General features: G+C 47.4%; 1 protein-coding gene across 2 annotated transcripts in view; it reads right to left on the bottom strand.

Annotated features, from left to right (window-relative positions):
- SYNPR (synaptoporin) overlaps window positions 1–27,217 on the bottom strand; it is a 102,610-nt gene that overhangs the window by 23,432 nt on the left and 51,961 nt on the right. Inside the window, exons 1-2 of one of the 2 annotated variants that reach the window (XM_086755941.1) lie at window positions 19,415–19,558; window positions 4,386–4,510 (exon numbers count right to left, since the gene is read on the bottom strand). In XM_086755941.1, the coding sequence (XP_086612067.1) occupies window positions 4,386–4,510; window positions 19,415–19,438 (149 nt within the window). In that variant the 5' untranslated portion in view covers window positions 19,439–19,558. Of the gene's footprint in view, window positions 1–4,385; window positions 4,511–19,414; window positions 19,559–27,217 lie in introns of those variants that run through there. The other variant, XM_086755940.1, reaches the window with a different exon arrangement.

The raw sequence follows: 27,217 nt of genomic DNA, 5'->3' as shown, positions 1-27,217 counted from the left end.
TCTGACAGTTACAAGAAAAACATGAAGTTTGTGACATGAACAATTATGTAGTAAAAATCTTCAGTACAGACTTGGTAAGTCAAGCCTGACAACTCAGCTGGCAACTAACATATTTTAACCAATCCCCCTAAAAGAAAAAGTACCTCAATATGATGAATACCAGCAATAAATATGTGCATGGCAGGTGTACTATTCAATCACTTATTATCAAAGTAAAACCAATGAATAGCAAAGTACATGAAAAGCAACAAAGTATTGCTGGGATTAGCAAAAAATAATTAAAATAAATAGGACCTTCACCAGGACCCTTACCTACAGAAAAAAAAATACTACCTCAGTGCACTTGGATGAGTGACAAACCTGATCTGGAAGGGTGATGGACTGTAAGAGTGAAAAATAATTGCAAGATGCTGATATTTTTTTTTGTTCCCCCCACTCAAAGAATCATTACTGGGGTGAGGGTCAAGCTGATGAGCATCCCAATATGTGCCAAATTTGCAGCAGATATTGTACCAAGCACAGATCCTAATGCTGAGAAAAACTGCTAGTGTGGGATCAGAGCAGTTTTTTCCATATTTGAACTTGTAAAACCTTTGAAATACTTATACAGGTATCCAGAAGAAAGGCTGGTTTGTGCTTTAAAGCATGAAGAGGTACAGAAATCCTTTGTGACAGAACTAGAATCAAGCAGAAGAAAACAGACACAACTCCAGGTGATTATTTGAAATGGCCTTATGAAAATCAGCTTGCACATGGAAGAGTCTGGCAGGATACGTGGAGAAGTGTGACAAAGCTCCAGGAGACACTGCTGGGAGGTATTAGCGTTTGGACTGCAGGTTTCTTTCCACATTACAGGGTGACTGCAGGGTCATGGATGATGGTTGCAGGAAGCCTAAAAGAATCAGTGTAGTTGTAGACAGAAAAGCATCCACCTCACCTCCTATGCCAGGAGAGATGGCGGAGTCAAATTTGGGTTCAATTACTCAGCAGTGATGCTGCAGGGACTGCTCTGTGGTTACTGCACCCCAACAGTGTGAGCCCAGAGCAGAGCCCCAGCACAGGGCACCCCTCCGACGGGGAACGGCGCTGCCTCCCCGTGCCTCTGCCACATGACAGCCCTGCATGGGCACCCACCACATGGACTTTTCTCCAAAGGGACAGCTTCTCCTAGCCCTGCATAAGCACCTCTTCACCACATTACGCTAATAGTCTTCTCCAGGAATGGATGTACTTATCTGTATTTCCTCACTTCTTTATTTCAAAGGGCAAATGAATCCAGGTCCAGAATTAAATTGGGAAGAGAGAATGTGACTTAGGCAGAAATGAGAATCAATCACCTTGCATAGGGGTGTGGGGCTTTTTGTGTCCCAGAAGTGCCTGCTGCCAGAGTCACAATGGCAGTAAGACAATGCAGGAGCCAAGCACAGCTATCATCTTACCATAACTTTAAACTATATTAATTATTTCTTGATTTTTAACTATACCCTTCAAAACTCTGTCTCTACTGGAACTAATGATTTCTTTTGAACCCATCTACACTGTTTGCTGGAGATTTTTGCAACTTATAGGTTGTGGCTGAAAAAAAAAAATCTCAGTAAGAGGGTAGGGACATACTCCCTGGTTTGCAGGAGCATCTGGAGCTCCCTGCTGTGGAGTGCAATGCTGGTTCAGTACATTCAAGATTGCTCTGGGGCTACATGAATCATTAGTTTGAAGTCAGATGGGCAATCAGCATGTTTTAATCACACATCTCCAGATCCCATCAGCACTGATTTTGCCCTCCTGCATGCTCTTTCTTTACCCAAGGTGATGGGCCCCAGAAGCACACAGTCACAAGTGAGATCGCCCCCCTTTCAGTCTGGAAAACTCCCTCCCCTTTCTGATCTTGCTTTCATGGGAACATTTTCAGGCTCCTTCAATGTCATTTCCAAAAAAAAAAACCCACCCCAGTCCTCTTGCTTTGCTGAGCTGTCCTGTTGAGCCTTACAATTTTACTTGCTTAAAGAAAGCTCTTGACAGTTATCAACTAGTCAAGGTCTAGCAGTGCAACTTCTAGGAGAATTAAAAACCTCAAACTCACAGCAAGGGGAATGAAAGCAGCTGCTAGCACAGCTACATGGCTTTCTTCATTTCAAGTCCTGCTGGAAGGCACAGCTCAAAAAGCAGCACTCAGGTGTGGGACTGTTTCAGTGTCATTGCTGACAGCCACAACAGCAATGCCATGTCAGATGCTCCGCAGGCTCTCTCCATCCACCTACACCTCCTCAGCTGTCAGCCAATATCAGAACACTGAAGGCACTTGAAAGGGAAATGCCACATGAATACGAACTCATTCAGACCTAGATGCAAGACAACTGGTGGGAAATTCATCCTACCTACACAAAGTCCACATGCCCACTGCAGGCAGATGAGCTTCAGGATCACAGCCTTGATGAGGGAGCCTGAACTGAAGATGTCTGCTTCTGCCAAGGGTATCAACTGCTCTAATATGAGATATTACCTTTCCCAGCTAAGCTCACTTCTGTTTTTAGAGCATCCCCTCTCCAATCTGTCAAAGGAGCAGTGGAGGACAGTGGAAAGAGCAAACATATGAGGAAGTAATGAGAACATTTATATGAAACAGTAAAATGACACCAAATTCCACAGGTAGCACCAGGCCAGATTTTCCAGGCACACAGCTGTTACCCCACACAGTCTATACATATCTGGTTTGCATGAAAATTTCCAAATTGCACAAAACCTGAATAGCTTCATACTTCTCTCAAAACACCAGCTGGCTAAGCATCACCTCCTTTCTCACCTCCAAATTACAGGTATACTTCTACCACGTGGCCAGCCATCCCACTGTATGTGCCCCACACCTAATCTTCAGATGTAGGCTCCTCCTGCATCCCACTCTGCTCCGAGCACACCCAGGAGCCACACAGACAGTTCAAGGGCCAGCTACAGCCTCAGGTGGACCTCTTCTGCAAACAAACCCTATTTTGCATCACCTTTCCAGCATGCTGGAATGCTACAATCGCCCAGCAGCATTTGCAGTTTTCCAATAAGCAAGATCGTGGGAAATTGCAGACCCAGCCACATCCTTCTAAAAGCAGTGGTCAATGTGCCCAGTAAGACACCAGGAGATACTTGCTGGCTACTTCTCTCTATTCTATTAACTTTTCACATAAAGTACTATTTTATAATCATGCAAATTAAAAGCACTTTACTGTAGGGTGTATTCTGTAATGAATGCTGGAGATATGACCTATTTGGAAGTGAATCCCATTACAAATTCACATAACTCAATTTTCAGGATCTCTCTCATGCATACTAAGTAGAAATGAAAGGAAATGCAGGCAAGTTCAAGATGAAAAAATAAACATTTGTAATAGCAGAAGATGTGACTCTTTGGAGTAATAAATGTGTGTCAAGGAACAAGAACAGTTCAAGGAATCAAATTCAGTTTCCACTGTTTGGAAGATGCTATATTTTAGAACATATTAAAGAAGTAGATGTTATTCCATCTGGTCTGTGTACAGCAATCAGAAGCAAAATAGCATGTGATATCCTAAAGAAGCAAAGTAATTTTATAGTCATAGTGTACTGGGCTTGAGATTGGATTATGCGTTATTTTCTTAATCACCTCAATTCCTTAAAGAAATCACTTATACAGAAGTGAAAGGTTTCTAGAGTGGACTTGACATCTTTAAAAACAGAACTGTGGATATTCTTTTAAAGCAGGATTCTAAATAGCATGATTTATTTCTATATATGTATATATTTTAACCTCACTACAGCTTTCAAATTTACTTAAACAACATAAAATCTGTTTTCCTAAGTCACTAGGTTCCAAAGTTTAAAGTATTCAGGCACCAACAGATGCAAACAGGCAGTTAGTATAATTTTCAAAAACATTTCAAAATTATGGTTCAAACTTGTTTTGTCTTTTGATTCCCCTTCCCCATGGAGTGGCTCTTCCAGGTCCTTGCTACTCCAATGGCTGGGAATCGCTCATTTCCAGCACAGTTAATTGGCTACTTCATCCCCATTTTTCTCTTGGGCCAATGTGTTTTTGTTCTTTTTCCTTGCCTGCCTTTTTCCACCCCCTGACTTGTCTTGGCCTGTATGGAGCTCTGCACACCCACAAGTGCTCTCCTCTCCTTCACTGAGCTCCCTCTCCCCAGCAGTTCCCATGGCCCCATCCACACCAGATCTATCCAAATTCATCCTGCACACCACCCAGAGCCTAAACAACACCGCGAGGAGAATTCATGAGCCCCAGATTTGTACTTTTAATCAAAAGCTGCTAGAAATGATGGGAACCCCCCCGAAAATGGGCTTCGCATCAGCCCCCGAACACCTGCCTCCCCGCAAACGCACCGCGAACCAGCCGGGGTTACCTGAAGGGGTAGGCAAAGGCTATGTCAATGTTGAGGTCACTCTCTGACTTGTTTGCACAGTCCACACTGAGGCGCAGTCCTCCAGAGTACCCACCGCATGTTGCAAATGCAAAGATTGCAAAAAGCTGTCAAAAACAAACAACATTTTTATTTGATTTCGTTTCAGCATCCAGCACAAGCAGATCTACGCAGCAGCCCTGGCCCTCTCAGGTCAGGTTATCCATCACTCCGTGAACTCAAGGCATTGCCATACATTACTCCTGCACCCTTCCTGAAAGCCAATACAAAGAACCACAAAATTTGAAGTTCTGTTGCCACTCGTAGACAAAAACATCACCATTTGTCTGCACCAGGTACCTCAGCCCTCTCCTCTGTCTCAAACCCCATTTGGGATTCACAGCCCAGGCAGTTATTTAAGCCATCCCACTGACAGGCAAGCTTGGACAAGAGGAGAAGGATGAATATTGACTGAGCATGATGAGTCAGTCTTAACCCAAACAAGTAAAAGTATTTGTAAGGAGCAACCAGGAGCAGCAACAGTAAACCAAGGCAGTTAACGTGGCCACCGTCCCATCAAATGGCAAAACACAGAATCATGCTGTCCCTCTTCCATGTCATGTATGACTTGGGAAAAACAGTAATTTTAAAATTATTTTTCCTAAATCATTACCATAATCTAAGATGGATATAGAGGTGCAGCAAACACACAACAAAACAGAACAAAAAAAATACTTCAGATAAGCTCAGGCAAACTGGACAGGAACAAAGAGCTTGGGTGGTTCTGATGCAAACCCACACCACATCTTAATCTTCGAGGAGAAAAAAGTGAAGCAGGCCAGAGACACATCAGCATTTATATTTATATCAGGGGTTCAGACAGAGGAATTGGAAACAGGCGTGGGTGTCTTAAAACATCATTGATGTGGGCTTCCTTGGAAGACCGTGCGTGTAAGTGGGGACAGTTTATTTATGCAGTTGTAATTTAAATTAAGACAGGCTAGGTCTTGTTGATTGTATCACCGTAGATCTGAAGTGGCTCCATCAGCTTTAACAGAGTTACTCTGAGATCTACAGTGGGGCAGATATAGGCAATGACAAGTAAAGCCCTGACCCCAGTCACAATTAAATAAGCTAAAAGTCAGCAACCCAGAGGAAACAAATAGCGCAAGCATCTGGAAAAGAAAACATGTTCTTGGACATAAAAAAATTATACAGCAAGCAGATGTAATGGCAAAATAAATGACTGAATGATTCAGTAAAAGCAACATGGAGTTATAATAAACAGAAAAAAAATAGACCTATCCTTGCTGCACAAGGCTCTGAAATATGCTGTTTATCCGAGTTCTCCCCATTCACAGCATGAGCAAAGCCAGGCACTTCAGCAGCCTCCTCAGAGCTTTGCCTGTGCATCGTTTCCCCAGATACGGCCAGGTCAGAGGGGTGAGCCCTGAGCAGCAGGGCAGGGAGAGCATCCCCAGCTGCAAGGTAATGTGCTGAGCATGATGGAGCAGAAAACAAGAGGAGAATAACACAGGTTCCCACCCTGCTACTCACTTCCAGTGTGACCAGGGCATATCACTGAGGATAGATTTGCAAGGGTATTTAGGTGCCCAGTGATAAGGAACATTGATAAAAACTTTGATTAAATAAATTCTTTGTGCTGAGCTTACTGAAAAAAAAAAAAAAGGAAAACTCAACTTTATTGTAATTGACTTGTTAAATATGTGATGAGAAATAAATACTTCTACTGTAACTTGAATAGTGTTCCTTCATCCTAAATGAGACACTTCCTCTGCAAATACAAGAAGTTTCTGCCCCTACATGTAGCACAGCACCAAGAATCAGTATTAATTATCTCATTTTAATTTGTGAGGTGATGTCAGAAAACAATATATTAAGGAGAACAGGAGAGATTAGTGCTGACCTGCTTTCTGGCCTAATTAGTGGAGTGCAAACGCAAGTGTTTTACAGATGCACAGGGAGTCACAAAGATTAATGCAGCAATAAATAAAGAGGGAACTGAAGGGCTGTGGTGTCAGATGGACCTGGCAGAAAGGAAGAGCTCAGCTGCAGCAATCTGAAAGGTGACAAGCAGAGGAAAGACATACAACTGAAATGCATCTCCTTTAGTCAAGTGCTGGAAATCAGCATATATGCATGCTGCTGTATTTATTCACCAAGGCCAGAGAGCCATACCTAAAAACAGAGCTCAGGCTATTTCTTCCCGGAAAGGATCTCCAGAGTTCCTAGTTTTACCTCTTCTCTCTCAAAAGCATCTTTAACAGACTCAGGCACCTGAAATCTCAATTCCTCAGACAGTTTGGATCTAGCCTTTACTCGCCCTTTAGCCATACGTTCAGCTCTTCACCAGAAAAGGCTTTTCAGATGCTCTCACTCACTCAGCAAACCCTTCCATCCCCATTCCCTCTAGCCACAGCCCACCAGCCTCACCCAGCACACACTCTGCTACAAACACCCTGGCAGCATCCATGAGACAGGTGGAAAAGGTAAAAGTGTCCAGCTGGAGATTCTTATACCGAAATTCAGCAAGGGCTCAGCCAACCCGAGCTTGGCTCTCTGCCGCAGCTGGGTCAGATGCTGCTAACGGCTGGGATCTCCCAGCTGCCAGGAACGCCCGGCCGGTCCCCACGGCTGTGCGCTGCGGCCAGGCAGCACCTTTTGGAAGCATATTGATGTTTTGCATTGCAGGAGAGCAGGGTGAGGGCTGGAAATCAATGGTATTTCCCTGGGGTATCTTGGCCAAGCAGCAGGCATAATTCTTCTCCTGCCCAAGCAACCTTCTCCTACCTCTGCATTTTTCCTCTTTTTTTTCCCCCAAGTTTTGCTGCTTTATGTTGTCAGTGGAGTGCTTGGTGCATTAAGCCCAGATTTACTCATTGGGTTTTGTGCATGCTGTAATTCTGTAGCAGTTGCAGGAATGCTGGTAAACACCACTGTATTTTATTATTTCAGGATTTGTGTAAATGGCAGTTGTAAACCCTATAACGGGAGCTTTATGGGCCAGATTCAATAAAACCCCCATCTGCGAGATAATTTTATTGAATCTGGCCTCTCTGAAATTGAAAAGTTTATGGAGAAAGGGAAGCATTTCCCTGTGTTCCTATTTACTCTTTGCCTATAAATCCACACTCAGCAGTAGTTCCATCTGCAGCGTGCATGCAGATCGCTTTTCCCCTTCATATTAGATAAATCTCCCCAGCACACGGTTACCTCTGGTTATCACACGGCTGCTGCGTCCCAAGGCTCAGCCCCGACGGCCACTGCTGTGCCTGTCTTCTCCAGAAAACCGGCAGCCAGGAGAAACACGGTGCCCTTGAGGCAACAAATCTTTGCTGCCGTGGCCGTGCCGGGCTGCTCCTGCACAACGGCATGGGAGCACGGTGAAGCCCAGCCGTTCCCTGCGTGTCCCGGCCCTCCTACAACAGCAAATTCAAAAGTGCCTTTGCTCCTGCACGGACCCAGCCTGGATCAGTGGCCCACGATCCGTGTGGGAAAACACCTCAAACAAGCATCCTGCTCTTTTGATGTGCGCTATCAAAGCAGTCACCACCCCACCCGATGAGGCCATAGGCTGAAGGGAGCGGGAAGAAAGGACATTATTTGAGCTCCTCAGCACAGACCGGAGCAACACACATTGCCTGCGTCCAGTCCAGCCTGGCTGGAAGATCACCCTTCTTCCACATGGTTTCAGACACATCTCTAAAGGGCAGCACATCTCTGAAGCTCACAATGCTTTTTTGTATGGTGATAAACACCCCATATCCTGCTCCTGTTACGGTGACATTCCCTCTATGACCTCGCAGCCTCGGCTTGCACTATTGGTATATTTTTGCAAGGAAGTCAAGTAAATCTCATAGTCTCACTTAAGCAACAGAAATGATATTTATTATGGTGCTGTGCAATAATAAACAGCCTTCACTGTCAAATCAGATTATCATCTTTTAAAGATCAGTTGGCTCCTTAGCACTTTGAGGAAAAAATAGCAATATAATTTCCAGCAGAGCACATGCTTCTCACACCAACTCAGGGCAGACAAAGGTTCATCAGCTGATTTATGGGATCAGCTGGAAGCCCTCCTCCTGATGCTAGGCTTCAACACAATGGCAACGGATCCTCAAATTCAGTATTCAGGAGCTATTATTTATCCAGACTCCAGACTCAAGGTTGGTCCCTTAGTTTCCCAACCCAGGCATCCTCGGTGGCCGGGGGCTCGGGGCGTGCGATGCCCTGAGGGAGCTGCAGTCCCAGCTGTGCATTAGACAGTTGGCAACGCCTCAGCACACGACCCCGGATATCACTCATCTCACCATGGAAGGGAAAAATGGGATGGTTTCCCATCACTTCTCCACGTTTGGCTTTCCGACAATTCCCCTCAATGCCTGCTAAGCGACAGGCTCACTGCGTGCACCAGAAGAAGGCAGAACGGTTCCTGACAAGGCGAGCTAAAAGGTTTATGTAGAGCATGTTGCCGCTAAAACATCCTGTTAGGAAGATAACACTGTCATTTAAAATTGATGAAACTTTTATATAAGCCACTTGCTTTTCCCAGGGCCACGTCTGCCTTGTGCAGCAGCCTTTGGCAGCTCGCTGGCAGATAAGATGGAGCCACCCTGGAGATGCACCCCCAATCCCCGTCATGCAAAGGGGGGATCTCCATTCTGCCTGAGGGCTCTTCAGCCACTCCTCCAGGATGGTGAGATCTTCAAAAGAAATTATGTCGGTCTCGCCTGGAGCTGTGGTGGCCAAAGACACCAGGGACACACAGCTCACCGTGTGGGTTGGTCTTCAATGCTTTCACTTGGGGCTGAGGGAGGAAAATGGGAATGAACCTGCTGGATGCTTTCCCAGAAAGGCCCCCCCATCCACCAGCACCTGCCCTAAAACCAGAAAGCCAAGGGGAGCTCCTGACATTGTTAAAGAGCAACATGAAATATTTGGACCGCCTACTCTTTTATTAGTCATTTTACACAAAGTGTTTTACAAAGACCTCTTTTTTCTGGCATCATTTCTGGATGTAAGACTTCCATTTCTCCAGATCGCCACGATAAAGAGACGGCAAAACATTTGCCAAAAGCTGTATTGCTTTACACTTTCGGCTGCTCACCATGGCCAACAGTGCACGTGCGAGCGGGGAGGGAGCGTGCCACTCTGAGGCCCCGGAGATGTCCCCCTGCAGCCAGCATCGCTCACCCAGCAGCGTGTCTCGTTAAATGGAGATTATTTATTTATAGAACAGAACTGGTAGTTGAACATTATTATTAAGACTGTAAAGGGAAGGTTCGAAGGCACGAAATGACTGTACAGGAAAACACTTACTGCAGAGCTGACGGCCCAAAACATGTCAGCAGTGAAGGATTAGGAAGCATGCTTTCCTCCAGGTCTCTGCCTGTTTCTTTTTTAAAATCTGGCATTTTTCCTGCGCAGATCTGAGCTGCAGACTTCCTGAAATCACTTCTCCTACATACAAGCCTTTGTGCACTGGAGATTATCAGATTATTGACTTTGGAATTCCTAATTATATCAACTTGACTGGTTGATGAATTGGAGGTGGATAGCATCGCCGCCGACGCGGTGCTGCGGGCTAGGCGATGACTAGCAGGAGTAATTTTCCTCCAACAGCTATACCAGGAGAAAGCTGAAATATATTCTGCTCCTGCTGAGAAATAAACCCTAAAGCAATTGACCGCTAATTGCCAGGATTTAGCACACCTCCTTGAAAATAAACAGCAGTGTTGCAAAGAATGATCCCGTGCCTGCCCAGATCTGGTCTGCATGGAGGGGATGAGGGAACATCTCAGAGTTTGGGGCTTGAAGAACCATGTATGCCCCATCTAGGGAACGTGGTACATTGATCCCAGAGGTGCCTCAGTTGTAGCCCACCACTGAAGGATGGCTCCTGCGACTGTGTCACACCAAGAGGCACTTACAGACCATGGATGCCTCCAGGATGTGGTGGTGGCTGGGAAAGGGCTTCTGGGATCACCATGCTGGAGCTGGGGACATACAATCTGTCCAGATCTTACACAAAGCACCTCAGAGCTTTCACTTGGCTATCAGACCTAATATTTCCAGTGTCTTCTGAAAGGGGAATGGAAATACAACTACAGTTGTGTTGGAGGAAAACCCTTGCGTCAATGATTTTGTATGGCTTTACATTGAGCTAAGCAAATGAGGCCCTTTCTTACGGATGCTGTGCGGGAGGACGGCTATTGCTGGAAAACACCATGTCCTCCACCCGCATGCTACCAAGCTGGAGGAGACCAACCCGCTCCAAGACCTCCCCGCCTGGCTGGGGTCTTTGCCAGGGCATTTGCAGCGGCAAACCTCTGTTTTGCATTTTAGGGCATGGCACAGAGAGCAGCCCTCAGTGCCGACGGCTGGATGGAAAGATCTGATCCTGCGGCAGACGGGAACCCTGCAGCATCCTCTGTTTAAAGCACAGCATTTCATTTAATGCCTCGCATTTTTTAAATGAAAAAAAAAATACTTAGTTTGATTCCTAATGGAAAGATTTATGGAAATGAAATTGGGGTATTTTTAGTGAGTAAAGATCATACTATAATAATTTGGTTCTACAATACTTTAATCCCAAGGAGACAATTTTCTCTCTTTTTCTTTGAAGAAAATCTTTATCTTTTTTATTCATCTTTCATTGATTATTCTAAAAATCCCATTTAGTTCCACCACATAATGGTATAGTAGTCTTTTCTCATTATATTTTAATAGAATAAAACCCAACTGTATATGAGAGGATTAGATAGCCATTCGTTGAGGTAAAGAATATTGCTCGTCCAAATGGCCAGACAGAATCTGTGTAACGCTTTTCCTATTTATTAAGTTCAAAAAGTAGTGCAAACTGATGAGATGTGTTTCATCCAGTATTTAATGGGTCAGCCATAAAGTTGAAAGCCAACACTAAGGTTGGCAGCACGCAGGGAAGAGTTAACAGGCTGAAAACAAAGACATATTTAGAGCATCTCTCTCGGACTCATTGAAAGGAAAAGTTGTCAGAGGACAAAGCTACTTAGAGAAGCAGGGCAGAGATGCTAAGCTCTTCCAGCCCCTCTAACCATTTGTCAAAGGTTTGAGATAATTGAAGACATTTACGACCTGAGGTTTGGGTTTTTTTAAATTTATTTTATAAATTGCTTTCTGTACATGGACATCCACAGATTGGCAACGAGTCTTCCACAAAACAAAATACACCAATACTTGCTGCAGACAGAGTACTGGTGTAATTACTGGGTGTACATGGCTTCGTTCGGGATGTATCAGAGAGCAGCGGTTCCAATCCATTTACAGCCTGCAGCCCTTCTTCGCCTCCAGCTGTAGAGCAGTCTGGAAGTTCCAGCTGTTCCTCTGCAGTCAGCACAGCTCCACATTTGAACCATCTTCTTTTAAGGGGGTGGGAGCACAAGTTGGACAGATTTGTTTAGATTTGTGCATACGATCCCTGAATAACTCATGTTGTGACATATATCACTTCAGCAGAGACATGCACTCCTTTTTGGGCCCCAAATCTTTTCCAGTCCTAGACTGCTAGCAAAAAAGACAACTGTGGTGGTCTCTACCCGGATCCACATCGCGACAGCACCCAGACCACCGCGAGTGCCAGCCCAGGAGAGCGGCCACCCCTGGGCTGGGTCCCCATCCTCCTGCCTGGTCCAGCTGTCCCCCCACGGGCCCACATCATCCCAGTGGCTTTGGCATCAGTCACCTGTGGCCACCATAGGCAAAAAGCAGGTGAAGGAGAGGTTTGCTAACAGGTGATGCTAATTCTTATTTTATTAACAGGTTGGGCAACCCATCAAACACTCAAGTTCATGCATAAACATAATTCTGCTCCTGCTCCCCCTTGAAAACACAGGTTTTCTGCAGGCTTTACAAGCTGATTATATGGGATTTATTGTGTAACGAGTGTAAACATTTAATTACAAAATAGAAAAGGTTGGACGGTTGCTCATTTCCTTGCTTACTTAGGTTTAAAAACATCTGGGTTTAAAATGGCCCACGATCGAACGTAAATGCATACAGAGTGTGATCAAAGTTATTGCTGAGTGGGGTTTACTCCCTTTAATAAACGCAGAGATTTACATGATGTCTGAGTGACAACCAGATGAGAAGCACTCTGCGAAGGGAAAATGCCCCCAGACTTAAAGTCTCTAAACCCCTGATGGCCAATAAAGTTGCGGGGGCTCTACAACAACCAAGACTGCACCACACCTCTGGCGCCGCAGCACTGGACGGCAGAAGACCGCCAATCCACCTCGCAAAAGCAGCGCTGTATGGGATGCACACACCGTCTGCCCCAGGCTGGGGCTGGGACAAGCCCACCTCTCCCAGCCACGGAGGCCAGTCCCGTCCCCAGCCCTCCCAGCATCACTACCAGGCACTGCTGGGCAGGTTGGGGCCCCTGGCAGCAGCGCCGTGTGATGACTGCTGTAATTGCTTCATTATCTAATTTGTGTCTTTGTTCTTTCCATTAGCTTCAGCTCTTCTTTAGCAGCACTATGTGGCTGGAGCGTTTTCCTGCTCTGATGACAGATGCGCACAGCGGGAGCGAGAGGTGGTAGCGCTCCTCTGACCAGAAAATGCTCCGACCGCTCGGTCCCCACAGCGCGGCACAGCACAGGGGCTGCACCAAAACCCTCCCTGGGTCGGCACCGACCAAAAAGGATTATTACAGGAAAGGCTTCTGTCCTTCAATCACACTGTATTATTTATGACCTAATGATTGCCCATTGACTAGCAGGGATTATACATTCGCTAAGATGTTTCTGGGTGAACGGAGGGCATTAACCTCATTATTATCATGTCTCTGCTCATCAGAGGCCATTAGTAGCTTCCTCTCAGCTCCTTGTGCTGCTGTGCAGCTATTTGGTGTCGTCTGCCACCCCTCCACCCACCCAGCCTACACGCATGCGTGCCTGCATGCCGCTCGGTCTCTTTTCTCAAGCAGATGTAAGGAAATGGGTGAAAATAATTTAGCTCAGGAAGGAATCCACAAAACCCTTGGGATTAATAATCTGACACAACAGTTTTTTCCCATAAGGATTCGAGAGTGCTTTCAAATTGCTAAGCAATGGGTCCTCAATCCCTTCTTACACATCCAGTAGCACTCTTTCCGATAATGCTCGGCCATTTTTTCCCTTTTTTCAGTCCCATAATGCCCATACAAGCAGGACCACTGAGAAGAACTAGGACTCTGCTTCTGGAAAAGCATGGCTAGTTTTCTAGGCAGTACGTCCTCAAAGGCCTCCAGACACCACCCAGCCCTGACCACCGAAGCCCATCAGTCCAACCACCGCAGACGGCCCCTTCTTGCTCCAGAGCCAGCCTCACCATCGTAACATTTACGACAGAGGATGGCTTGACCCCTCTGTACCACAGCTCAGTCTGGCATCCCATGTAGATGGCACCCAAACGTGGGATCTCTTGGTTTATCTCAAACCAGTTTCGGATGGAAAATTCCACTGGAGCAGGCTCCGACCTCAGCACTCGCCTCTGTGCAAAAGGCTGGAAGAAGAATTCGCTCCTGGCTAACTATCAGCCCACGTGACAAAAATAATTTCTCTTCTAATAATTAAAAAGATGGGCTATAAATGAATGTTTGCTTTGCTGAGGTCTGGGAATTCAGAGGGAACATTTTGAGCAAGAAACATTTTTAAAATTAAAACTTCCCTTTCCTCTTCTTTTCCGTCACTCCTGTTACACTCTGTCCTCAGAGACGGCATTGCTCTCCTCCACATTTTATCATAAAAAGCAACACCTAAACACGAACATTTTTAGGAAATGCTAATAACAGTGTCCTTAAATTGAAATTAAAAAATATTCCCTATGTCACTACCTCTTGACACAGCTTAAGTTGTCCTGTTTCCTCTACATCCTTCCCTTACTGTGCTCCTCCACACCTCTTGCCTATTCCCTTTTCTTTTCACGTCCTTTCATCCGCGTTCCCTGAAATCTGCAGCCGTACCTGCTTCTAAACACACACACAAAAAAAAGATAACAAAAAACTTGGCAAAAACCTTGCCTGAATGTTCTCCATCTCCTTCATGGTTCAAAATATGTAATTCTGAAATAACCAGGCATCCTTTCCTTTCCTTTCTCTCGACTGCTAGCAGCTGCTGTACATCTTCTGCGCCACTTCCCAATGCACTTCGAATCCTCCCCGGCCCCGGAAAAAAGCAAGCACTTGTACAAAACCAATAATGCATCAATATGTTTTTGGCCGTTGCAATCTTTATATCCGCACGGCTGGAGATTATGATCTGGCTTTTTTTATCTGTAGATTCAGGCCTGTGGAATAAAACCAGGGCCAATAAAACAAGGAAGCAAAGAAAACACAAGCAGAATGAAAAAAGCAATTGAATATGCTATAAATTCAGAATCAGGTGAAAGCTAATTATGGCCACGCTCACTAAAAAGATGAGGACACAGCGAGGGAGATAGACTTATTAATTATTTGTGTTATGGTAGCACTTAGAAGCCCCAATCCTTTATCTGGGACTAGCTGTGCTATACACAGCAAACACTCAAATAGATCTTTGGGTAATTGCACACAGTTTTAAGGAAAATGTGCAAATGCTCTGTTCTTTCACCTTCAGCAGTTTCTGGTTTGTTAATGCTGTTGAAGGAGTCTGAGTTCATCGCCAGGCTCATTCCGAGAAGCTTGTGGGACGCTCTCATGGGTCACAGAACAAATAATCCAGCCTGAGGGCACCCTCCACCCATAGCTGGGCTGGGCAAACCACAGCAAAGCCCCCAAAGTGGGCACCGGATACATCCATCGCCATCCCCATCCCCTGGCACGGGGGACAGAGCGCTCACTGTTGCCAGAGGGATGCTTCATCCTCATTGACTCTGTGCAAGTTTGATTGCTTTTCTAATTAAGATACATTTTATGGTAATCTACCAAGCCCCGTAGACTAAATCACTCACTTAATCTGTTGTTAGTGCCCATATGTTTACAGCTTTCCAGCCTGCTGCAGCATATTCGCTTTGCCGCGGCGCCGGGGAAGTTTTGTGAGGGATGAGCCGCTGCGCAGCCATTCAGGTGGTGCAGAGTCCTTCCACCCGGACAGCCTGCACGCGGCATGGATGGATGGACAGACAGCCGGCCCCAGCACCCAGCAGTGTAGGGAGGAGCGGAAAGACACAGCCCTGCAGATACGGCACCCCACGCTGATTACCTGTCTCTTCCCCTGTCTCTACAGAAGGGCTCAGCACATCTTTCCCACTTTCCTTTTTTTTTTTTTTTTTTCCCTCCAAAATAAGAGGTTGTATGTGACAGTTTCACAGTATTGTCACGTCTCTGGCCCCTGAGCTTGCTTACTCAGGAGTTTCTTTGCAGGTTCAAGGGCTCTGAGCAACCTCTTGGATGCAGGGAAACGACCACATTTGGAAACTAAAGACAGGCAGAGTCAGCCCCTCCATCTGCACCGGCACTGAATTAAATAAAAACTGTGCAAGCGCTCCACAGTTCTGCTCCTGCTGACCCTGTGAGCCCTGGGCAGGGGTGTGTGTCCCCAGCCCCAACCTCACCAGCAGCCCAGATGCACCGATGGGCCCCTTCCAACTTCTTCAGGGCTGGCGCTATGCCCCTGCACGCCCTGGCGAGGAGCTAAATCTCTCCTTCAGGCCCACCTGGGCTCTCTAGCAACTCTCGTCCCACGTACGGACGCACATGTGCTGCACTGGCAGACAGCAGCTTCATCTCCTCATCTTACATCAGGCTGCCCACGCTGGCTCTAGATGAAGGAGCAGGGATGCGCCGAACAGGGATGTGGCTCTTGCCTCTCCCCAATCCACGGCTCTCCTCATGCCCTCCTGCACGCTCGCATCCCGCGGCGGCACCCACACAGGCACAGCTCAGGACCCAGGGACCCCACTTCTGCTCAGACCAGCTGAGTCCCCAGCCCACCATGCATAAATGTGCTGTATTTACAAGCGCGTACCACACCACTCTAAGGCAAAATGAGGAAAGACCAACCTCTAGGTCAAGTTGCTGTCTGCCATGCTATGCACAGGGAAATATTCCCTGAAAAAAATGGTCATATAATTGTACAGGAACTCCTAAGCAAGAACGGCATGAAGAATAAAACCGCACCTGCTGTCACCGGCAGAGAGAGGCAGCTGCTATCCAATATCAACACAAATACCTTTCCCCTGCAGAGCGCCTATTGATCTGAACAGGCTTAACAGAGGTGAGGAAAGTATTCATTAAGTCTTCCAAGGACTCGGCTAAAAAAAGAGTCTCTGGCATTCAGGAGGAGCCAGATACTTAAGAAATCAATTTTTTTAGGAGTTTAAGGAATTTCTCTAGGAACTGTTTGAGCTGCTAGAGGAGCAGCCAAGGAGACAGGTTTCAAACAAAAAGATCCTCAGGCACCCCTAAAATAATGCTTCAAACTCCTTTCAAACCCTGATGCACCTGCTAGAAAGGGACAGTGACTCTTCCATCCTACTGGGACAAATTTCACGTTTTCAGCCCTGGAAGCTTGTGAAGCACTGCGCTGTGAACCTGTCCCTGTGGCCGCACCAAGCCCTGGTTTGCACATCAGCCTGAGGTCGTCTTGCAGAAGAGGCTGCTCCAAGGTAGTTGGGCGTACTGGACTGGGGAGAAGCTGCCCCCAGACCTGCTACCACCAGATGAAGATGAAGGAGCACCACACATTGCAACACTGGGATGGGCAACAGATGGAAAACCACAAACACTGAAGACTTTTGTATGTACAATGCAAGGAGCAGGGCAAGTGCTCCCATCCCCCTGCGTTTGTCTCAGCTGCATCCTGTAGAGACGGCACGTAGGGCTGAAGGGATCATTTCTGCTCAGCCACAAGCTCCTTTGCCAAGGGAAAGTCTTGCAGTGATGGACTTAACCACATTATTCACTCTGTGCCTTACACTGCCTTGGCCGCTGGCGACCTGCCTTTGGGGACAGAGGTGACACCTCCTGTTGCCTGGAGCCAAACCAACCATCCCTGGCCACTTTTCATGCTTCAAAGCTATTAAGATGAGCTCAACCGGCTTCTTAATAAACCGCAGCACGCCTAGCTTTCAGGGCAGTCTGGCACCCCTGCTATGATGAGTTATGTGGCACAGAAACCCCAAGCATTTAGTTTTGCAGGGTAGGAAGCAGAAATTGTACTTCTTGGTTCAGGCTACCCAGCCCCTTCCCTCCAGGGCCGCCCAGATGTGCTCTTTGACCATCGTCCTTGGCCTCACCTGAAGGACTGCACGCAGCCAGTCACCAAGGCTCAGCAAAGTTAGAAACACCTAACGCTCTCCTCATGCAAGCAGGATGATGCTTAGAAAGTGTGCGAGATGTGCACGGATCAGACACCCGTGCCCTCCACACCTGAGGAGTTAAGCAGCTGTGAAAAAGACAATTATTGTTTTCTACCACATCCTCTAACATCCTCTAACATCCTCCAACAGCACATTCTATGTACCATGTTCTCTAACACTGCCCCGAGCACATACATTCAAGTTACACAGCTGGTATAAATATACACGGTCCTTACGAAACAGCAATCATGCAAAAAAACCAAAAAGCCACTGAATCGGTAACCACATTTTCAGGAATGAAGCGCGTGGGCTCGCCTGTGCAACACCCCGTGCCCGGCCGCCCGCCCATGGGATGCTGTGCGCCCGCAGCAGCGCCCGCCCGGCCAGGGCTTGGGCAGGCGGGGCACAGCACCCAGCAGCAATCATGGGGGCAGAACACAAAATGCTCTCCTCAGCTGCTCGTCAGGCAGGGGAGAAGGCAAGCACAACTACTTCATTTGGGAAAAAAAAAATGGGAACAATTAAACTGGTTCAAAAGCAGCTTAAAATGACTAAGCAGTTATTGGCAATCTGAAATTTCTCTCTGTAAGAGTTTAGCTTGGACGGCCAGACACAACACCCTTACCTGCTCCTGTGGGTCTAACAAACTCCGTTACAGTGTTCTCACATCTTACCAAAGTACGCTTCAGGTACCTATTAGCACACTCTGCTATCACCAGAGTAGGCAGGTTATTCCGGGTGTGATATGTTGATTTTTGAGCAGGTACAGACTCAAGCATGTTCTGGCAGCAGCTCCAGCTTGTGCTACAGCTGGAGTTGTAAAAGACTTCTGAAACACCAAGGCAATCGACTCCCATGGATACGATTCACGCACGAAAGAATCAAAGTGCCAATAAATTAATCAATATAATGCTGCAAATTCAAGCGTTTATTACGTAGTCCAAAAGTATGACAGCTATACATTTATTTTCCTCAGCCGTACTATGGCAATCACTGTCTTGTGCTGCCTGGGAAGCACACCGGGAGCTACAATGGGGAGAAATAAATAACTGCACCTCGCTGTTATTTACAGGTAACAACGAGGTCTCCAGGTTAGCCCGGAGCGCTGAGGAATGAGCCTGCCGTACACAGCAGAGGCAGGGAGCAGAAAGTCAGAGCAACAGTCTATTGACCTGTATTAATGATGCTACATCTGAAAAGCAAGCTATTTTCTTAATTACTTTAAAGATTTTCTTTATTTCATGAATAGATTTTGATGAGGAGTGTGTTGCTGCCAACCTGCCATAGTTCAGATTGATCTTTCTAAGGTAATATGCAGTCAGATATTCATACTTCAGCTTAATCAATATTAAATAGCTCTTACTGATATTTTTTATCAAATATTGCTGCATTATTTTTGAAGCATCTTTGATTTAAAATGCCAGAGGGACTATGATAAATCAGAATGCTTTTTCCTTTTAATCCTCACTCTCTCACATTTCTGCTGTAAAATTAAGTACAAAACAAGTTTCCAAAGCAGGCACCCCCCTCTGCAAAGCAAAACACACAGTGAAAATATTTCAGCCTCTCTAAAAAACCGTGGAACAGTTGGGCTCAGCATGAAAGTACAAAGAAACCAAACCTAAAAACAATTTTGTGGATTCCACATTTCCTGCAAAACCCCACTTCTCCCCCAAACAGTACAGTTACACAAATAAAAAGAGATGCATATAACTTACCGGAGCAAATATCACCATACACATTTACAAAAGGATTTATAATCCAACTTGCTTCTCCTGAAATAAAGCAAGGTTTGTCTCATACTAAAAATAAAGGCTCCCAAAAGCTTCTCACAGGAGAGAGAGAGAGAGAGAGAGAGGGAGGGAGGGAGGGAGGGAGGGAGCGGGAGCGAGCGAGCACCAGCTCCTTGCCTCGCTTTTTATGAAGCAAATAAGGAGAGCAAGAAAATCAATGCTGAGAGAAAGTGAGATGATATACCAATCAGGCAGCAGCCTCAGCCTTATTTGCAGAGGGATGGCAAAATGTTCGTGTTGTTAGACAATGGCTACGCACAGCCTAAGTAGAGACCGCGAAGGCTTTCCCCTCGGCGAGAGGCTGATTGCTGTGCTGCGGTGCTGGTACCACCACGGCGGGCTGGGAGACACAGCCCCTTCCTCCCCACCGCTAACGCAGCATCGCTTTGGTCCTCAGTTGACAATTCTGGGCTAAAGTTGCACTAAGCTTAAGAACCCTCCAAAGCTCTGACGCTTACAGACTGTCCGCGGAGCAGTGCTTCTTCATCGCCGGGTTTTGGACCCTCTGTTACATTTTGAGATGCCTTTCAGTGCAGCTACAGCAAGGAGCCCAGAAAAGGGGAAAGACCTCTTGGGTTTCCCGTACTTTAATGTGCACCGAGCTCCTCCTGTGCTTGCACAGGACCAGACCTCCAAAGCATCTTCCTCCAATTCGAGCTTTTGTCCCTTTTTGTGTATCAAAGAAAACCTATGGGAAAACCATATGTTCCCTTGCGCCAAAAGGGAAAAATTCCTGTGCTATCCACCCACCCAAACAAAACCTTTGCTGTGCCCCCATGCGTGTCGGAAGGAGGAAGAGGAGAAGGTAGCAGGAGGTAAGCACATTGCCCCCAACACGCAGGCACCTGGTTGCAAACGGGACACATCAGTAGCAAACATACGCCACTTCTTTCGGAAGTTGCCACAATGGCTTCCCCTCAGCAGCCGTACAAAGACACCAACCCCATGCCCCGTCACTGCAAACCACCTCACGAGAGAGGTTTCAGGCTGGTCCTACATCCCCGCTCCAAATTCAGGAATTCAGCACGTTAAGAGCGCAAAATGGACCCGCAGATCCCTCTCTGCAAGGCGCCTGGCTCCGCACTTGCCCTGCGAGCCTCCGTCATCACCAGCCCATCGCCCCGGCACCGCTCGGTGTAACCGAGACTGTGAACCACGCTCGATGCTACTTATTTATCGGCCCTGGGTTTATCACCGGTTTTTCCCTCTTTTCTACACACCGCATCAAATATTCTGAAATACATGTGACCTAACAGATGAGACATAAGGTGAACATTCTCTTTTATTTGGAGACAGAAGTTACACGCTGGCATACAGAAACACCTGCTGGGTGACAACAGTTCTCTGTGCGGCAGAATCAGAGCACAATTGCTTTTGCCCGGCAGCTTGGGATTTACATTGTGCAAGTAGAGCTGGAATTCAGAGGGAAAATCCTGAAGACAAAAACCAAGGAGACTGAATTCAACTGATAATTTAATTTATCTGTTATGGGCTTGCACTCCTAGCACCATCCAGGCACAGAGGAGACCGACAGCCCTTTACAAGCGCTGAACCCATGGGCCCTGTTCCCACACTGACAGATGTCACTGCTGACGACGTGGCCCTGCGTTTCCAACAGATGCAGCCCGAAGCCGGCTGATGCTGTAATGAGGAGACATGGTGGTGCCAAGAGAGTTCTCCAGGCTGGAGCCCTGCTCTGCCGCTCAGCGTGTTTTAACGTACGTGAAAGCATTTGGCAGCTACCGTGCACACTGCCCGAGTTCCAGTCACAAAGATTAAACAACTCAGTGCCTCTGTGGTCTGCAGAGGTGGGCAGCATTGGGCTCCCACCACCCCGTGAGCAGCCCTCTGATGCCTTATCCACACAGGAGCTCACACCGCACAGGCTGCAGAAGCGTCTCAGCACGGTTAGCGTTGGCTTCTCCTCCCTGGGTACACACTGGGTGTTGGAGAGGGAATGGTTTTGTTGCCATCAGAGGACCTGACCTGGCATTTTTTCCGTACTGTGGTCCTCAGCTCTACCTAATGCTGCATTACATCCACGCTAAGGCAGAAGCAGGCAGCAGCACCCCAGGCCCTTTGGGCCACATCCTGCTATCTGCACACTCTCCCCGTTTAACAATGCCAGAGCCTCCATCGCACCTATGCCGTGGAGGAAATATCCATCAAGGCAGCAGTGGCTGCGTGAGCAGGCTGGAGCCTGCAGCCCTGGCCAGGGAGAGGGGAATTGGCCAACCTGTAGCTGCTACTACAACTACCCTACCGGGCTCAGGGAAGATGGAGATGGGCTTTCTGTTTGCCAACAGAGATTTTCACATTTCCCTCTCAATCTTTATTTAAATTTGGGAAGACAGAAAATTAAGGAAGTTTGAGATGCCTAACTGGAAATCATTTGTTTTTCTCTCGGAAATGGAATGTTTCCTAATGAACTTCCCCTCCCCCTGTGCAGTTCGGCTCTGGATGCAAATATTGCTGTGAGTTTATCAATCTGCGGCTTGTTTCACGCCGTTTGCAATGCTAATGAGTAAACCAATTTTGACATATTATGTAAGCCAGTTTCTGAAACAGAGATTCTTGGCAGGCCAAATGTAAACACAGACACCCTCTTGCATCCAATTTAAATGAGCGTGTTGCTAAAAGCACTGAGGGCTTGATTCTGTTGACTTATTCCTGATTTACTCCAGTGCAAAAAAAAAAAAAAAAAAAAAAAAAAAAGATAAAAACAACAGAAAACCCCCACACTTCAATTCAATCACCGGTGCAACAGCAATTTGAAAATGGATCTAATTTTTTTACCAGGGAAATGTGCTGCAATAAGGTAATGCAGGGTGGTGACTCGGGCACTGTCTGAGCATCAGCACAGCACATGATTGGGAGCACACACACCACTCCAGATGGAGCTACTGGGGGAGATGACAGCTCTTCTCTCCCTCATCCTCCCAAGCCAAATTTAGGTCCAGGTAGTGCCCCACAGGTTGGGCCAACCCCAGAGGGTGACTCCTTTCACCCTCCCTGCTCTTCCACCATGGCTTTGCAGAAGAACGTTGCCTGCCTGGGCAGCAGGCAAAGCCCAACAGCAGCACTGAGCATTTTGGGCCACCTCTGTTGCAGTCAGACTGGGGTGGTGGGAACCCAGGGCAGGAGGGAGCATTTGTCTCATGCACTGAAGGTCTGCACCACATCAGTGCACGGCCAGGTGCTGAGACCCCATGAACCACTCGCTACCTGGTCCACCTGGCCCAAACCTGGCCACCAGCCTTGCCACCAGCCTCACCACCACGACAGCTGGACACCCCAATGAATTATAAATTTTTACATACTATGATCTCAACACCAGAATGACATGCTGGGAGGCATGCACGTTGGATGGCAGTGACCAGCAGTGCGTCTTCTAATGACGCAGGGATGAGCTGAAAGTCACAAGCTCAGAGATAGGGGTAGGAGAAAAGAGGAGGAATGCACTTGTAAAGGCTCCTAGAGGGAAAAAAAAAAATATCTAGCAGAGATATGAACAGGATATGTTAAAGTGAGGAAGGGTTGGAATCAAATCTCTCATTTGCACTTTTCCCAGTACCATCTGGAGTATTTGCATCTGCCAAAAAGCACAGCATATTTCTGTCGACAAGCGGAAGCAAACGGGGTAGCAGCATACCTGGAGGTGGCTTTTGCCCTGCTAATGGCTCTGGGCATCCCCAGAGCGCTTTAAAACTAAAACAGGAGTGTGAGGTTGAACAGTGATGCTCCTGTCATGGCAGAAGAAAAGAAATAAAAATAAGAGGCATGCTCTGCTACGAGGTCAGGTGCGCTCCAGCAGAGCTTATTTACTGCGTGTGCCAGAGATCCCAGCAGGCACCGGAGCTGCAAAACACAACCTCACCCTCAATCCCCTACATGACATCAGGACCAGGATATAATTTATCATCCATACTTCTTTTACATTATAAAGTAAAAGAAAGCAAGAGGAAAAACACTTTTAGCTGCCAAGCAAATACCCCACTCTGAGCTTTCGATGATGAGAGTGAACCCGAGTGCTCTCTCCTTTGTGCTGTGCAGCGCTTTCAAGCTATGATCATAAGCAGTCAAAACGCCACACATTCGCTGGCTCATCAAGTTCTGCCTTGTAAGTTTGGAAATACACAGTTGCTGAAGTAATTCAAGTTTTTGAGGCATAAAAGAAAACTTACTTCTGTCTAGACACAAAAAAAAAAAAGGATAGTGCTTGAAAAGAGGGCAGCTGACAAGTAAGCATCACTCGGGATGTGAACGGCAGGGAGACGAGATGCCTGTACAGCCCTCATCCTGCCGGCACGCCAGTGCGCATCGCAGCACTGCAGGGCAGGGTAGCAGCAGAAACAACACCCCACAGAGCTGAGGGACCACACAAGGTCTTGTCTGAACCAGTACAAGTCCAGCTCTTTGCCAGCTGACAAACGTCCCCCCGCCACCCACACTGCCATCCCAGCACAGAGCCCAAGGTGGGAGCAGAGCCCAAAACCAGATCACCGCATCGACTCCCATCCCACCCCACAAGGAAGGTGAAGGCAGCGAGTGACTGGTGTAGCAGGCAGGCAAAAGAACATTTCATTTCTAACATCTTATTTTTACTGTCATTTTAAATGATGCGGAATACCTCCTGTGGCACAGATGCTTAGAAGTCCAGCTGTTATTCAGGATGAGTCAATTTGGAAAGCCCTCGCTGCCTATCCAAGCATCCCTTGGATTTCCAATGCTCAGAAGAGTGTTACTGCCACCCCCTTATTCCTAGCGCTTTCTGCATTTTTCAAGATTAAGTCCTGTTTCCGCACGTCTTAAATACCAGACACTAAAAACATATAAAATAATAACCTGAAGGACAAATGGGCATGGACTGGATGATGAAAACAGCACGGAATAAAAGAGAATCAGACAAATTTCTATTGTAACTTTTATAGCTATTTAACAGGAAGAATGAAAAAATCTAATTACTGCCAACTGTAAGTTTTCAGCTACCCAGCCAGCAGAGCGCTGTTATTAAACTACTGTATAATTGCCTTTTTTACTCTGCTTCCCACAGAAGTTGTGTTATTTCACTCATAGTTAAACTCATAATATTGGCTTCATAACTAATCCTGTCAATCGAAATCCCTGGGGGCTGGTGCAGGGATAAAAATAGCAAGGAGTTGTTTCTTTCCTCAGCTTTCTTTCAAAGCCCGTTTCTGCACGTACCAGGGCTGCGGCTCAGCGGTGCCACGGGCTGCTGCACCCACCACCAAGATGTGAACACTGCTCCTCCAGCTCCAGCAAAGGCCAGGGGAGGGACGGGTCCTTCAGCTCAGAACTCATCTCTCTGCACTGTGTGTTTGTCCTGGACAAGATAAATCCTGTCCATCTCTCCCTCCTGACACAAGCAGCTCAGGTAAGGTATTTGATGCTGCATAGCTGAGCCCCACCTCAAAGCCCAGCTGCGACTGCCTGCCCTGGGACTTCATGCCAGCACTGAAGCTCAACTGACACTTGCAAAGTCTGTGTATGCACGAAAAGCACAGGCTGCTTCGTACCCTGAACACCAACTGCTAGGATGGTATCTCACACACAAAACCACACTGAGACACCCAACTACATGTTCAAGTACCAAAGATATCCACTGAGGGATCTGTTGGACTTGATGACCTTAAGGACTTTTCCAGCCTAAATTATTCTATGGAGATAAACACAATTTGTCTGTGCACTTACACAGGAGACTGCATAAAGCACCAGATTTTTACCCATCCCAGTTCTGTAAGCTCTGTCTGAACCGCCTACTTGAACCCTGTGTGTTGGACTGATGCTCCTTACTAAATCCCTGGCCCCTGATGGTCCTTCCCTGGAGATGGGATTTACTGCAGAAGATCCAGGCAGGGTCCTGGATCAGGACACAGTGTGCTCGGTGGGTCCAAACCTGCCATTCCACTCTGGTTTGGGACGAGGTGATAGGGCTGGAAAGGGTGAGGGAAGATGGATGTGGCCTTGCACCCAGACCTACCATTCCTGTCTCCATCTGTCTGGAGACAACAACCCTGTGCCAGGGTTGCTCTCTGGTGGGCACGCACAGAAACTGCCGAGAGCCAGTGAAGAAAAGATGGGAAACACCATGTTTCCCAAAGTGATGTCCCAGAGTGAGGGCCCGGGGTGCACATGACAGGAGGGAGCCAGCCCCAGGGCTCTGCACGCACCTGAACCAGCTCTGGAGCCATCACACTTGCAACCGATGCACGCGGCCCGACAGCACAAAACACTGCACCACCGGCTCCCCGGGGGAATCGCGGGAGACTGTTCTGGCTGAAGTAGTTTTCCCACTGAAAGAGCCACCACCCTGCCTACTACAGCCACAGGCAGGTGACACTGCACTGAGCTTTGGTGCTGCAACCTTCACTCACGGTCTGCAGCATCCACCAACCCAGGAGTGAGAAAAGCAGAGGAGGAGTTTAAAAAAAAAAAAAAAAAAAGTGTTAAGAAAAACCCAAAAACTCACAAAACAAAAAACCCAACAAAACCCCGCTCACCCTCTCCCCACCCCACAGCAAGGAGGGACCAGCCCCAGCACAACGCTTTGCAGCCACGCAGAAACCATTGCTTCCCACACAAGCCTGAGATGCCCTTTCCAGCATTCCAGAAGGATCCCAGGATTAAAACCCCTCTGTGTGCACCAAGATAGCAGGACCGTGCTCTGTGCAACCCTCTGCATTTGCTGTACTGTTTGAGACAAGAGGCCAAAAAGTCATTTATGGCATTGCCCAGGCTGCCAAGCGGCACCACGGTGCTCTCAGGCAAACCAGGAGAGCTCCCAGCAAGCCCAGTCTGGAGAGCCCCAGTGTTCCCAGACCCTCAACACTGTGTACAATTGCTTCCCATGGAGGCGGTTCTCACAGCCTGCAAGGCTACAAGAGGACACCCCAGGAGCCAGTGTGCCCTGTGGACTGCCTCTGCTGACACAGCTCTCATCAGCCCCTCAGAGTGAAAATAAACATGGCCTGACGCAGCGTCCATCTTCTCACCCATGGTGTTTCTGCAAACGAACCTGATGGATCTCCTCACCCAGAAAGCAGCAGAGACCCAAAGAAACTGTTAGAGGGCAGAGTCATCACTGGTGATGGCTCTGTCACTGAACTGCCAGCCCCTGGCCAGCGAGCAGAGCCCACAGCCCCAGCCTGTGCCAGACGTGGAAAGGATGAACAAGGGAAGCATCAAAGTATCAAGGCTGAAACAAACCCACTGGCATGACTGAGAACTGTCCCTCTGTCAAATTATAGAATGAAGGGAGAAGAGTAAAGGGCAAATAAGGAAAACTGAAGCTGCCAGACACAGGGGCACCAAAAACTCCTACGGGAACAAGTGTTGTTTGTGGCACAGCACGCAGAGCAGCTCAGAGCACCAGAACAGATAGGGTGGCATGAGCCAGCCAGCCTCCACTGGAGGTGACAGCATACACCTCCTCCTTGGATGCTCAGCCAGGTCCTCATCGAGAGCATGGCAAAGCAATCACTCTTATAAACACAGGCCTTAATATCTAGATGAACGTCCTTTGGGATCAGTTCTTCAAAGTCTCGAAAACTGCCAGGGGCTCCTGATCTTCCATCTCCCCCAGACTCTACACCATTTAGTCTTGTCAACTCTTCATCCTCAAAGAAGAGGGACACAAGGCCCAAGCTATCCTGTGCCCCTCCTGATGTGGCACGGTGCATTTCAGCAACTTCCCATCAACAAGCAGCA

The sequence above is a fragment of the Chlamydotis macqueenii genome, chromosome 10 (assembly GCF_036417535.1).
Source record: "Chlamydotis macqueenii isolate bChlMac1 chromosome 10, bChlMac1.mat, whole genome shotgun sequence".
Classification (NCBI taxonomy): Eukaryota; Metazoa; Chordata; class Aves; order Otidiformes; family Otididae; genus Chlamydotis; species Chlamydotis macqueenii.
The sequence above is the reverse complement of the archived record's forward strand: the minus strand, read 5'-3'. Positions and strand labels throughout refer to the sequence as shown.